Below are 13,755 nucleotides of genomic sequence, written 5' to 3' on the forward strand. Positions count from 1 at the left end.
TTGAAAAAGATGAAACCGGTGTTAAATGTGGCATAACCTTATGGACGTGTATTCAACACATGGGTTTTAGATTTTAAAAAATTGACAAAAGGCAAGTTTTAATGTAATCTTTTAGAATTCGGAAATGGCGATTGGAATATCTAGAAAAAAAATTGGATTTACAGAGAACAACAAAGGCCAATTATTTACTTGGATGAAACCTGGTTCGACACTTATGATACCCCGGAAAAGGGTTAGGTTGACTCAATTGATAAGTGTAAAACAAATGCGCCATCAAAATGAGGTAAAAGAATAACTATTTTGCATGCTGACTCTAAACATGGTTGGATTCCAAATGGACTTTCTCTATCTGCGAAAAATATTAAAGATTCTTCTCTGGATTACCATGAAGACACCACCGCTGATTTATTTGAAAGTTGGTTTAAAAAGAAACTAGTTCCAAACATTCCTCCTAATAGCGTAATTGTAATGGACAATGCAAGGTATCACAGCAGACAGTTGACTAAAACCCCTTCCTCATGTGACACAAAAGCAGCAATCCGAAACTACATGTATAATAACGACTTTTTTTTTCACGAAAATTATGCCAAAAAGCAATTATTTGAGGTTCTAAAAAGCTTGAATCTACAAAAGGTATACGTCTGTGATAATTATGCAAAAAATCTAGGGCATACAGTTTTAAGGCTTCCACATTACCACTGTATATTTAATCCCAATGAACATGTTTGGCATCAACTGAAATCTGCCATTCGTCGTAACAATGTTTTTCCCCGTGTTAACTCCAACGTCCTCAAACCTATAGAAACCGAAGTTTTTAACATCCCTCCACAAAGTTGGGCAAATTCTGTTAAACATATAGAAAAAGCAAAACAATCGTATACCCATATTGCAAATAATATAGAACACATAATAATTAGAACAGGCGATGATAGCGATAGTGATACTGATATATTATGTGAATAATTTTAAGTAATTTGAGTAGGTAATAAAAATAATTTGTAATTTTATTTTAGATTTAAAAATAAATACATACATAAATAAATAAATATTGTTTAGTATCTTTCCTAACAAAACCCCAAACAATTAAATTCTAAGCAAAGTAAGGACCTGTTCGGCCATGTTTCATTCTTACAGCTTGCTCGGGTCTTTCCTTAATTCGTATCAGTTAGTCACTTTCTTATATCTATGAACAGACTTTACCCAATCGATCCGGACATATTTTACAGTAAAGGAGTCGTTGAATATTAATTAAAATAGGAAATACATCGAAAACCGGATCGCGATCACTATCGGCGTACCTAAGCTGGGATTTGATTAGGTTTTTTATCGGAGTGTTCCGATCTCCAATAAAGAAGTTACTTTACTTTTCTCCGAAGCCCGTTAAGTTTTAAAGGGCGTTACGAGGAATTTATTCGAATTCAGATTGTAGGTCTGGGAATATGAAACGCACATAAAGATACGTATAGGAGGGGCAATAAGTTTTCAAATGGGGCAAATACTATCTGTGCCAATGACTCTTTTATAATATACTCACAGTCTACGCTGACTTTAATCTGCTTGCTCACAGTCGGAGGAACCCCATTTTTTGCTATACATAAATACGCCCCCATATCGAGCCGCGAAATCTTGGTCAGTTCCAATTTTTCGCCATCAAATTCTGCAACTAAAAATAACACATAGTTTAACATAAACCATAATATAACGATAACGATATAACTCTACGTTACCTTGCAGGGTTTTATTGATGCTAATCATAGAATTGTCGTAGCGTTTCCACATTACCGTCGGGGTGGGAAATCCTGTGGCTTTACATGTCAACGTTTCATTCGCACCTTCTCTAACAATGACATCACTGCTACTTTGCGAGTCGTCTATGTTCGGCGGGACTGTAAAAAAATGTCGACAGTTGAAACAAAAACCCTTTCAGGGCTTTAATTTGATTACTGGCTTGGTAATTTTTACGCGGTGTGAGACGTACGTATGTCAGGCGCACCCCAGAAACGGGAAAGAAAAATGTTCACCTATAAATGTAAATTCCAAGCATCTTTGACGATTTCTCAACGTTTCAAAAGGCCCATAATAAACTTCTTTTCTGCGTTTGAAATTTGTCGACAAAGACACGTAGCGCAGATAAATTCGACGCTAACTGCCATTGGTTTATAACGGCAATTTCTCCTTACGCAATACGTTCATTTATGGGACCTTGTAGATATCGCCTCCACTTTTCTGTATGGGTAAACCCAAAGAGACCCTTGATCCTCTTTCAATATTATCCCAAAATATTTTTTTGTCCAGCCAGCTCTAGAACATATTTATACTCCAACGTTTTAAAGATATGGAGATAGGGATTTCTAAAAACCATTGAAAACGTAGGTCGAAAAATGTGCGAAATAAAACATAAAATATGCTACTGTCTATAGACTATTGCAGAAATGAGTAAATTGGTAAAATCAAAAAATCGGTCTAGTTCAAATTATTTTGCATCCCCATTGTAAATCCGATACTAAAAAATGGGCTTTGATGCCATTATCGGCCACATATGCACTCATTATAACAGAAAAAAGGAAAATGAATGTAATTCGAAGAAAAGATAAACAAAAAGTTATTTTTAAAAAAGAATTATCGACTCTAAAAATGGGACTTTAATGGAGCTTGACCACGGTTTTGTCCTTTCTATATTTCAAATGTGCCCCGCTTTATCAAAATGAAAACAGGTAATCTGTTTTCATATACTTTGTAATATTTCAAAGTCACTTAAGCTAATTTTTTCATATAATCATCGGATCCCTATTAATAATTCAAAGCTACATGTAATTGCTGAAATTTGCCGACAATTATGATATATTCTTTTTAGTAAAGTTCTCTATACTAGGAGAAGAACTCATGCAATTATGGTGCGAAACACTGTGATTACGAAAATTTCAGTTGTTTTGTTATACGTTTTAGGAAAATTACAACGTTTTAATGTTAAGATTTTATTGGTAAATTATGTGAAAAACTAAAAGAGGAATGTAAAGGTTATATTGCTCTACGTTGAATGGTTTAGTATGCATAGGTGTTTGAAGCACCAAAATAAAACTTTTCAAGTGCCAATAAATCAAAAACAATTGAAAATACGACCACGAACAAAAATCCTCAGGAGTTTCCATAAATGTAATAATATTTATGAAAACATTTTTTTTTTAATAACTGACGATTGTGACACCCTGAGATCAATTTTCTGTAGTTACGGCGGGAAAATATTGATAACCCTATATGATACATTGTAAATTGTAAACTGCCTATATATCGAATCACATTAAACATTTTTCCAAGGTTTGGCATATTTTTTATTTTCAAAATTTAAGTTACTTTTTATTTGCTAGTCAAGAGGAGTTGACAGTTCCACCGGATGACGAGAATATTACGATTTTATATAATTCAATTTCTGTATAAGATTTAATAAAAAAAAATGTTCTTTTTTACGGGCCTACTATTTTCAATGGTAACAATAGGCAAAACCCATAAATTGATCTAAACCCTGGCACCTGCCCTCGGATAAAAAGAAATTTGCAATCACATCAACGTCAAGCAATGAAAGTGGCATAACTTTAGACTAAAACTATATAACTATAACTATAAGAAAGTAGATGTGCCAAAATCAGTATTTTGTAAGACCAACCCTCATCAGGTCGCTCTAACGACTAAAATAATAATTAGAAATAAAACCAGAAAGAAAAAAAAATGGATAATTTGTGTAAAGACTATATCAGAACTGGTAATACAGGAAAATTTAGCAAATTTAAAGAATAAATAAATAAATCATACGACAAAACTAAAAAATAACTTTTACAAAAATATAATACACCAAAACAAACATAACCCCAAAGAGATGTGGGAAACTGTAAATCAGTATTTGTCTCATATAAGTAAAAATAACTCTGATGAGATTAATAAGATTCAAGGCTTAGAAAGAATATTATCTGATCCATACGACATAGCCAATTTTTTTAATGACTATTTCTCTACTATGGGACAAAAGTTAGCGAATAAAATCCGAACCACAACCATAGACATTTCACAAAATCATAATAATATCAGAGACTCGATGTTTAGTAAAGAAACGGATATTGGTGAGATTGAAAAAATTATTAGCGAACTGAAGTATGAAACTACACTTGGAGAAGATTGTCTTGATGATGAGATTTTAAAAGAGATTGCCAAAGAAATATGCCAACCGCTATCGTACTAATAAATATGATAATTTCTACAGGTAAGTGTCTCCAACACTTTAAAAAGGCTATTGTTAGTCCAATAAAAAAGGCAGGTGATAGAATGCTGGCGGTTAATTATCGTCCCATTAGTATTCTATCAAATGTAAGTAAAATATTCGAGAAAGTTATAAATATAAGATTGATAAAATACCTTTCGCTTAAACAGCTTATTTTTAACAATCAGTTCGGTTTTACACAAAACAAAGGTACAGTTGATGCAATGGCATTATTATCTGGAAGCAAATATAGCTGTCTGGATAGACGACGTTCCTGTGCTGCAGTTTTTATAACTTTTTGATTCAGTAAATCATATAAGTTATTTGTGCTAGATCTATTAAAGGGCTACCTCTAAAACAGAAAACAGTCAGTTATAATTAAAAACAAACTGTTAACTGTGGAATGCCTCAGGGAACAGTCTTGGGTCCCATTTTATTCAATATGTACGTAAATGATTTACGAAGAATACTAATGGAACTAATAACACCTTATCATTACCAAGTAACAATATTAAGGTTTACCTGATACAGGGATCAGAATTGTGGCAAATATAAATAAAATAAAAAAGAGTGTCAAATATCTTGGCATACTATTGGACAGCCACCTGAAATAGGGTATTCATATTCAAACACTAGTTAAAAAAATCAGATCAAAATTTTTAAGCAAACGAGACAAATGGTTTCGATAAAAAAAATCTTTCCTTATACTTTGCACTGTCACTGTCACGACGGTATACAGCATTATCGACTGGGGCGGTGCATATAAAAGTAATCGCAAACCATTAGAGGTTACTCAGAAACGAGTCCTGAAAGTTATGTTTCAACTTGACCGACAGTTTCTCTCAGATCACTTTACAAGAGAAAAAACGGAAGAAAACATAACAAAAGAATTTGCAAACGAACATTTCTATATGTTGGAAATGAATTATATAACATAATTCCTGCTGAAATGAGGAATATTATAACTTCTAAAGGGTTCGGCTATGAATTAGCTAACTGGTTACTGGAAAATTGTCCCACAGTCATTGACTAAGGTTAAAACTATGCCTAAAAGCAACTTCAATTAATGCAATCCAATATTTTGGTTCCCCTTCCCTTAATTTTGTCAATTTATTTTTGTAAGCTAATATATTTTATTTTGTCTAGATTATTTGTAAAATATATAATACTTAAGGTAGCACACGAGTTTCGCAACTCAAGCTTAATTAATTGTTAATGAATTCTATCACAAATGTTATTATTTTATTTGTCCCAAATTTAAACTAAATGTACTATTAAACTAAAGCGTTCTGTACTCAGTAGAATTTATTATTATTAGTATTAATATTATTATTATTATCATTATTATTATGAGTTTTTATTACTCTACACGTTTCTGAAGTAGCCTTTGGTCTTGTAGTCTAGTTAATTAGGCAAAACTAAAATACTAAAATCAAAAACATTGTTAAAATAAAACCCACGTAGGTACGTTCGATTATTAAGCCAAATATCCAAACCCTAAAGGGCCCTCTTGATTACAACCGTATTTCTTGGACGCGAGGGTCAACGATGTTCATTACAACACCCTCTGAGCTGGCTTTTGTGGGATAGACGAAATTCCTATTGTACTTCTAGTTATGTCTTAATCATTCACCGCGTGACTTCTTGTTAATTGCTCCCAAGATTGACGCGCAACATTTGAATACGATGAGAAACGCGCATCATTATAAAACAGATTTCGAAACAACGTCTTCTGCATCCAAAAGCAAAGAACGGTCACAATTTTCCCAAGCCGGGGGATGTGTTCTATCTACGAATCTAGGCTGCCACCGCTTTAGCCCTCTGATTAATTCATCCTCCGTCTTCCGAAAATCAACATTCCCGTTGCACTTACTAATTGTATTTTATTTAACATTCTATTTTAGACTGCTGAAGATATCGTGTTGCTTACTCGCTCCGTTGGGTTTTACCCCGCGAAACCTGTCAGGAATTATTAATGCTATTGGATAACCACTCTAAATGTTCATTATTTTAAGGGAATTTTTCTATATTATGAGCAAGGGAGATCACCGTCCGCTTGAAACCAGATTCTCAATTCCCAATTCAAAGCATCATTTTATAAAAGTACCATTTGTTTTTTTTTTAATTCTGTGGTGGGTGGTGTTTGATAAAATCTTTTTTTTTTTTGTTTTTATAAAAGGGTGTTCACTTATTGTTTTTTTCTTTCCGTCGAGTTTATTATTTAACGGATTTTGAAAATTTTGGCGGCAAAATGTTGCAAAAAAAAGTACCGGTTTTAAAGAGTTTTTGTTCCCACTAGGTGCTAGTTGAAAAAACTAAGTTATACTAGAAAATTAATAGTTCATGATTTTAAATGCTATTTGTAATTAGACAAGTAATGAAAACTTTCATTTACAATTTTTCTCATGGTCAGGTGACCCGGAAATAGTATTTATGAAGGTCACAAGGTTCAAAAATGAAATAAAAATTTAAATTAACAAAAAAAGAGAAAAAGCGTCCTATCATGCGTAGAATGATCTCCTGCATCCAAAAATGCAACAAAATTTAGGTTGTGCCATTTAAAATTCGAAAGTTACTGTCGTTTCCGCTCAAACCGGAAGTGCAACCATTGACTACATCGTGTAAAAAAAATGGACATTCAGCCTATATTAACCCTTCCAAATTTTAGATCGCTATCTCAAGCCGTTTAAAAGTTATAGTGTTCCCACTTTTTTGTGTCACCCTATATGTGTACTTTAATAATAGGTGGACGCGTTGAAGTTCATCGGCGTTAAGCGTGAATAACATCGAACTAGGATTGCGAATAGGTAATATTAATGTGCTAGGTGCAAAACTGGACTTTCCAATCGAATTTCGGGCAATGAATCTCTTTCGCAAACAAACACGTAGATTTTTGGGCAACGAATATACATGGGACTCTACATACATTAAAAACACGTAAGCGGATTTTGTAAAACGAAAGTTTATAGAACTTTTAACTTTATTATCAAATACCGTACGGTCTGGAAATGTTGCTGCTCGCCTGTAAACTCAATAAAACTAGTTTTTAGTATAGTTTAAAAAGATTTCGACGTGGGCATACGAAGTTGAGTCTGGCTAACTGGGCCGTTAGATACATAACACGCTTTTCTTGTTTCTAAATTCATTAACGGATTTTTCCCCTCACAGAAAACTGATGGGAATCTTATCTTTTTAGTTGATGTCTTATTTCCTCTACCTCGATTAGTTTAGTATTCCGGTTGAAAAGGTTCCTACGTCATGCAAAATGAACAACCGCCAAAAGAAGTCGAGAGTTAATGTTGGAGTTTCGTTTTTGTGTGTTAATACCCTACTTATTATGTGTCGGACGTAGGCGCATCTAGTGAAATGAAACGTAGAAACATCTTACTTTTATCAGAAGCGAAATTCTTAATGAATTCTGGTAGTTAAAAAAGTTTGCAGCAACCGAACGCTAGGGGTGCTGCAACGAATAATAATGCACGGCCTCAGGCGGAGGGTCAAAGTTCATCTTCTTACCGTCAGATAACCACCCCCCCCCCCCCCCCCGGCGGTCTTGTTTTCGGTCCAACCACCCCCAGGATTGAGTTTGAATTTGGAGCGATTTGACACGTTACTTTCCTCAGCGTTAATTGCTTTGCAAATCGCAATCAATAGGATTTAATTGAGCAAAAATGTTGCGTATAAAGTATTTCATTTTGAAAATGCAAAAATAAGAAGAGAAGAATAACGAGCTGTATCGAATAGTAAACAATGTCCCTCGGGAAAGATAAAGCATGGAGTGGCAACCAAGATAATGTAAGATAATTAAACCGGAGAATTCCCTTAATGTAATAACAGTTTAATTTGGGTTTAAACTCTTGCTAGCCGACATCTAGTCCAGTCACTCAATTATACTGCAACCTATTCATTAATATTTTATTAGAGAACACCCCCGTTTTAATTACAGGATCCGTCCCAATCCCATTTTTGCAAGTATCCGCGTTTCGCCCTATTTTCCCGCCCCCTTTTAACGTAACGTGGAAGTTATGTTAAAAAAATATATAACAACTTAATTTAATTAATTTCCGAATAACTCCATATTTCAAAATGGGGTATTCGAAAAAAAGTAGTATAACCTTGAAAATGAATGTAATATAATAATATAATTAATAGACTAAATCTGATATATGGCCAGACTCAATAATAAAAATCGCAAAAGTTTTCCGATAATTTAAAATTTATATTGATTTTTTTAATAAAACATTTTCCTTTGTAAAGCGGATAAAATTGTCTAGCGTTTAATAATAGCCGACCACATAAAATTTAATCTTCATGAAAGCATTATATTTATACCCTAAAATATCAATTTCCTGGAGAACCTTTTAAATCCATTTAATTTTTGCACCAAAGGGAAATGCAAGAAGCTGGCACAAATTGTACAGAAACTTTCATTGTCGCCTAAAAAAGGCATCTACAGAAATTTCCCGGGATTGAATGAATTATTGCCCCCGAATTGGAAGCGAACTGATATTTATAGAAGTAAATAAATAATGAATTATGCAAACGAGTTACTTAGAACGTCATAAAAGCCCGATGTGGGGCGAACAATGGCGTTGTAAATAAAGTACAAGCAGCGAGAACAAATACGTTGAATAAATAAAGAGGTTTGAGCCAAAGTTGAGATCTTTATTTGCATCCTGAATTTTCTATCAAATTAAATTTTAGGGACAACTTCCTTTTTCATTACTTTATAAAACTATGGCTAACGGTAATTCTACCTTACCTAAAGCAATGACCAATAAAACAAAAACCACATTTATTATAAATTTTGTGTTCTATTTTATTATGCGTTTTGAAAAAAAGCAATCACGTAAATTTTTAAATAATTCTGCAATTAATTTTAAAAAATTGGGTAGTATTCTTAATATCGAGCAAAGGATTTTTTTTGTTGTTTTATTTAACAAAATATTTAAACTTGATTTAACCGGCCGGTGTTTTTGTTCCACATGATATTGCGAATTTAGTAATTAACTATTGTTTTTGGTAGACGAAACTTCTGGCGTACATAATTTATTCCGCGAAAAAGTTTCATATTAAACCGGAAGACGTTATCCGTACCAAAACAAATAGCAATTTGAAGTGAAGAATGAACAAAGTTGTAGTAATAGTTAAACACAATAATGATTTAGAAGGAACGTTTGCAAACAAGGCAAGCGGAATTGCTATTTTGGGCTTTCATGGTTGTAAGGTGAAGCTTTCGGTAAAGCCATTACCTGGTCAATTACATTCAATGGAATTGAGGTTTTGGATTATAATTGAAATCTGTGGGATGGCTGAAATTCCCTTAAATCTAGTAATTGTCAGCCCTTTGTGCCCTAGTATGGTTTCGATAATACCACTACCTACGGTCACTGGCTCGATCGTTTCGTTGCATTTGACTGTGGCTATTGTGCATTATTTTTTATTTGACCGATGTCAACTTCTCAGACGACATTTTGGTCTGAGTGCCGTCATCTTCAGACATGTTATTTCTCCAACCCGAACTCCTAAATTAATATTAATTAGCCTGCCAGTACCAAATCACCGTTGTTTTGAGATCTAAATGATTGTTGTCTTTGTTGTCATTTATTGCTGATATTAATAGTTCAAGAAATCACCTCAACTCCAAGAGACCGCAATATTTGACATTTAAAATATGTAGGAAAGCTTTATTTAGTACGTAATTTCATTTGGTAAAATTAAATCGTTAATTTCGATCGCCCGCTCACTGATGGTACAAAACCTAACGATTTGAGTCATTTTTGTTATTTCTTATCAATAAACAGTTTTACTTATTTTAAATCTGCCAGGACCCTTTGCGAATAATTGAAATTGAAATTTAAACTTCATGTAATTCAATCATATGAAAAGAAAAATCAAAATAATTTTTGATTTCCAAAGTTTATATCAATATTTTAATTTTTTTATTTCTGAGTTTTCCTGTTTAGCATTCTATATTAATTAAATATATTTTCCTTAAAAAAATCTAAATTTGCAATATTGCATCTCGATCGGACTATTAGGTCTAGAAAAAAAAAGAACTTTTGAAACTTCTAGAGTGCAACTATATCAGCGATGGGGAATTTAAAAGGATGGAGACAACAAAGCTTGCCCCATAACATATAATGTGGTTCAAAAACCATGTACTAACTCACAGGAGTTAATATATTTTATACTTTTAGTTTAATTAATTAATTTTAATTAATAGTCAAGTTTTCTGGGAAAAAAAGTCCATTTATACATGTACCATAAAACCTAATTATAAGTAACCGAGGCAAGAAATCTTAGAGTTACCCTAAGTTTATCTTCTGCACTTACCGCATCTCGAAAATTTGTGGCCTTTTTCACTATCTGGGTTTTCGTAAGACTCAATTTTCGTCAAAACTCTTCTTCAACTTACTCAAAAAATATTTAAACTGTTCAGGGTACTTTTTAAACTCTCTTTTAGCAAATTTTAACCCTTCTTAATTTTTAGCATTTAGCCAAGGCGAAAGGGACAATACTACGGCTTAAAAATTTCATCTAAATAATCTTTGCCTATTTATTGTCAGGGTAAAGCCAGCAGCCCAAATAGGTCAGAAGAGGCTAGGCCTTGTTTTTCATCGGAAAACGTAGACAATTGGCCAGGCGTACGCGTGGTGGTATCTTTATCTATGGTCGGAATGAAAACGTTGTATACATCCAATTCCGATTCCAGTTCCGGCGGAACGTTTTGCAAAAAATACGATCCCAAATAAACCCGATAAGAGACATAAAATAGCAGGAATGTTAATAACAAGGGACCGGGGCGAAATCAAATTTCATCGCCAGTAAAAAGAAAAATAGAATGTTCTCAAAAATTTAAATACATAAGCTGGTTTTGAACGGACGAGATTTGGGAAGAACGTCCGAATATAATGCCGTTTTCGAGTATCTTATTGAGTTCGCCGTTCGATGGACAATCGACGAGTTTCCCTGGAGAGAATGGCCGATTTGTTCGAAGGCACGTGCTACGAGATGCCTCCGATAAAGTCTTCCCGGTTGAAAATTATGATTGCTACGCCGAAATTACTATAGTCGGAGAAAAAGATAAAACAACCGTTTTGTTGGTTGGAGCGTCAATTTCAATGACGTTTTGATTTTCGGAATTTGTGGGTGGGGTGCAGTGTTGGTCGGCGATGAAATAACGATCGAATACGGGTTTGCCGGTAGCGGGAACATGTGTGCCTTAACTTGTTAAATTAAACGAGAAAGAGATCCCTTAACCAACGCGTCGCACGTCTTAGATTAGCCGTCTGGTATGCCACCCGCTAGCGACCCCGAAATATAGCAGAAAAGTTGCAGATTCCAAGCAAATTTAATTAAATTCACAGAAGGCTCGCCATTTCGTCTACATTTTTTTTTAATTACAATGTTTATTTTCCAATACTACAAAATCTATGAGACAAACACTCTATTTTCAGCGTTCAACGGCGAGGAGCTTTTAGAGGTGCAGCTTTTTGACGGACTTTTACAGCTAGAGTTTTCAGAGTTTCGACTGAAGCCCACAATTGTTGTTGGGTATTTTTAGGTTTTGCTTGCTTAGAGAATTGCTGACACCAAGCAAATATCCGAAATTTCGAGCTATTGGGTTGAATTAACCTTTAGCGGAGCTTTTCGAGATAGGTGGAGCTTTTAATAGTTGCGCTGTTGGAGAGAGAGATTTTAGAGAACCATTTAGAGGTTGATCTTTAAAGGAGATTTTAGAGGAGATTTTAGAAGTAAAGCTAGAGAAAGATAGAGAGAGATAGAGAGAGAGAGAGAGCTAGAGAGAGCGAGAGCTAGAGAGAGAGATCTAGAGAGAGCGAGAGCTAGAGAGAGAGAGGGAGAGAGGGAGAGGGAGAGAGAGAGAGCTAGAGAGAGAGAGGGAGAGAGAGAGCTAGAGAGAGAGAGAGAGAGAGGGAGAGCTAGAGAGAGAGTTAGAGAGAGAAAGAGAGAGCTAGAGAGAGAGAGAGAGCTAGAGAGGGAGAGAGAGCTAGAGAGAAAGAGAGAGAGAGAGAGCTAGAGAGGGAGAGAGAGCTAGAGAGAAAGAGGAAGAGCTAGAGAGGGAGAGAGAGAGCTAGAGAGGGAGAAAGAGTTAGAGAAAGAGAAAGAGCTAGAGAGGGAAAGAGAGAGAGCTAGAGCTAGAGAGAAAGAGAGCTAGAGAGAGAGAGGCAGAGGGAGAGAGGTAGAGAGAGAGCTAGAGCTAGAGAGAGAGCTAGAGCTAGAGAGAGAGCTAGAGAGAGAGCTAGAGAGAGAGAGAGAGCTAGAGAGAGAGAGAGCGAGAGAGAGAGAGAGAATCAAGCGAAATGCCTACCTAATGTATTTAGCTTTTCCTGGAATATATTTGCGATTCATATTTTGCACTAAAAAGGAAATCTCCCCCCTCTCCCCTCTCTCTCCTGACCATCTTCGTATATCCGTGAACAAGATAGGCAACTTTAATTGTCGACCGAATAAAAATACTTTAATAAAACTTTTCGATAAGGTTGGGTTTTAGGAAAACAATCTTAATTTTATATTTTATGTTTGTAGATGCAAAGCTTCATAAAATCCAAATTTATGCCACATCCGTATAAATACGTGAAAATCAATATCCTTCGTCTAGTCGAAGATTTAAGATTTGCCCTATTTTAAAAAGGAACGAGCTATATTGATGTCATCGTCATAATGAAAGTTTAATGTACGCATACGAATTAACATATAAATGAAAGTGCTAATTGCCATAACATTCTTAACACGGTATAATTCCTCATGCTTTCATATGATTTGTATATTAATTTTAATTCCTCCTAAAGATATTATTATTCATCAAATTCAAATGATACCGATATTAGTATGTAAATCGTATGGATTAACTTTAAGCTGCTTTTTGCGTTCGCCAGGTAATGCGATCCTTGCGCCCTCCTATTGGGTTTTTTAATGAAACGAAACTTGCCCATACGAGAAACTTATTCCCATTTTCTGCATTATGTATGCAAACATTTTCCACGTTTTCCTTTGAAGTTTAATTTGACTTCCCAGCGAAATGATTAGACTCGATTTTAAAACTCCAGTTCCACCTGGTGGGCGAGATGGCGGGTTTTTCTATTCATATTTGAGGGGACATTTTTTTTTTATTTTAAATTTATCAACACAACGCGCAATTATATAGCTAAAAAAAATGAAACCTGGCTATGACAAGTTGCCGTGTAAGCGAAATAGTTTCGGTGGAGACACGAGACGTGAGAGGGGAAACGATTTTCTAACCTCCGGGCGTGCATTGTCAAAAGTATTGTAATTAATTACTAAGAAAGCTGCAACTTTCCTCTTTTTGTGCGAGGAAGATCTGCAGTAACAGATGAACAATAACTTATGAGGTCACAGTTGTTAATTAAGAAATTTACGTTTGTAAGTTATAATTTGTGAGAATTGTTCAGTTATAATGGCGGTTTTACTCGTCACATTAATTACCGCCTCCCCGCTACTAAGTTGCCACTCATTTTTCATCT

General features: G+C 34.6%; 1 protein-coding gene across 2 annotated transcripts in view; it reads right to left on the reverse strand.

Annotated features, from left to right (window-relative positions):
* LOC132695544 (lachesin) overlaps nt 1-13,755 on the reverse strand; it is a 145,573-nt gene that overhangs the window by 36,152 nt on the left and 95,666 nt on the right. For both annotated transcript variants that reach the window (XM_060659851.1, XM_060659850.1), the window contains exons 4-5: nt 1,728-1,886; nt 1,535-1,663 (exon numbers count right to left, since the gene is read on the reverse strand). In XM_060659851.1, coding sequence (XP_060515834.1) covers nt 1,535-1,663; nt 1,728-1,886 — 288 coding nt within the window. The remainder of the gene's footprint in view (nt 1-1,534; nt 1,664-1,727; nt 1,887-13,755) is intronic.

This window comes from Cylas formicarius, unplaced genomic scaffold, assembly GCF_029955315.1.
Source record: "Cylas formicarius isolate icCylForm1 unplaced genomic scaffold, icCylForm1.1 PGA_scaffold_12__32_contigs__length_19106922, whole genome shotgun sequence".
NCBI classification, from domain to species: Eukaryota; Metazoa; Arthropoda; class Insecta; order Coleoptera; family Brentidae; genus Cylas; species Cylas formicarius.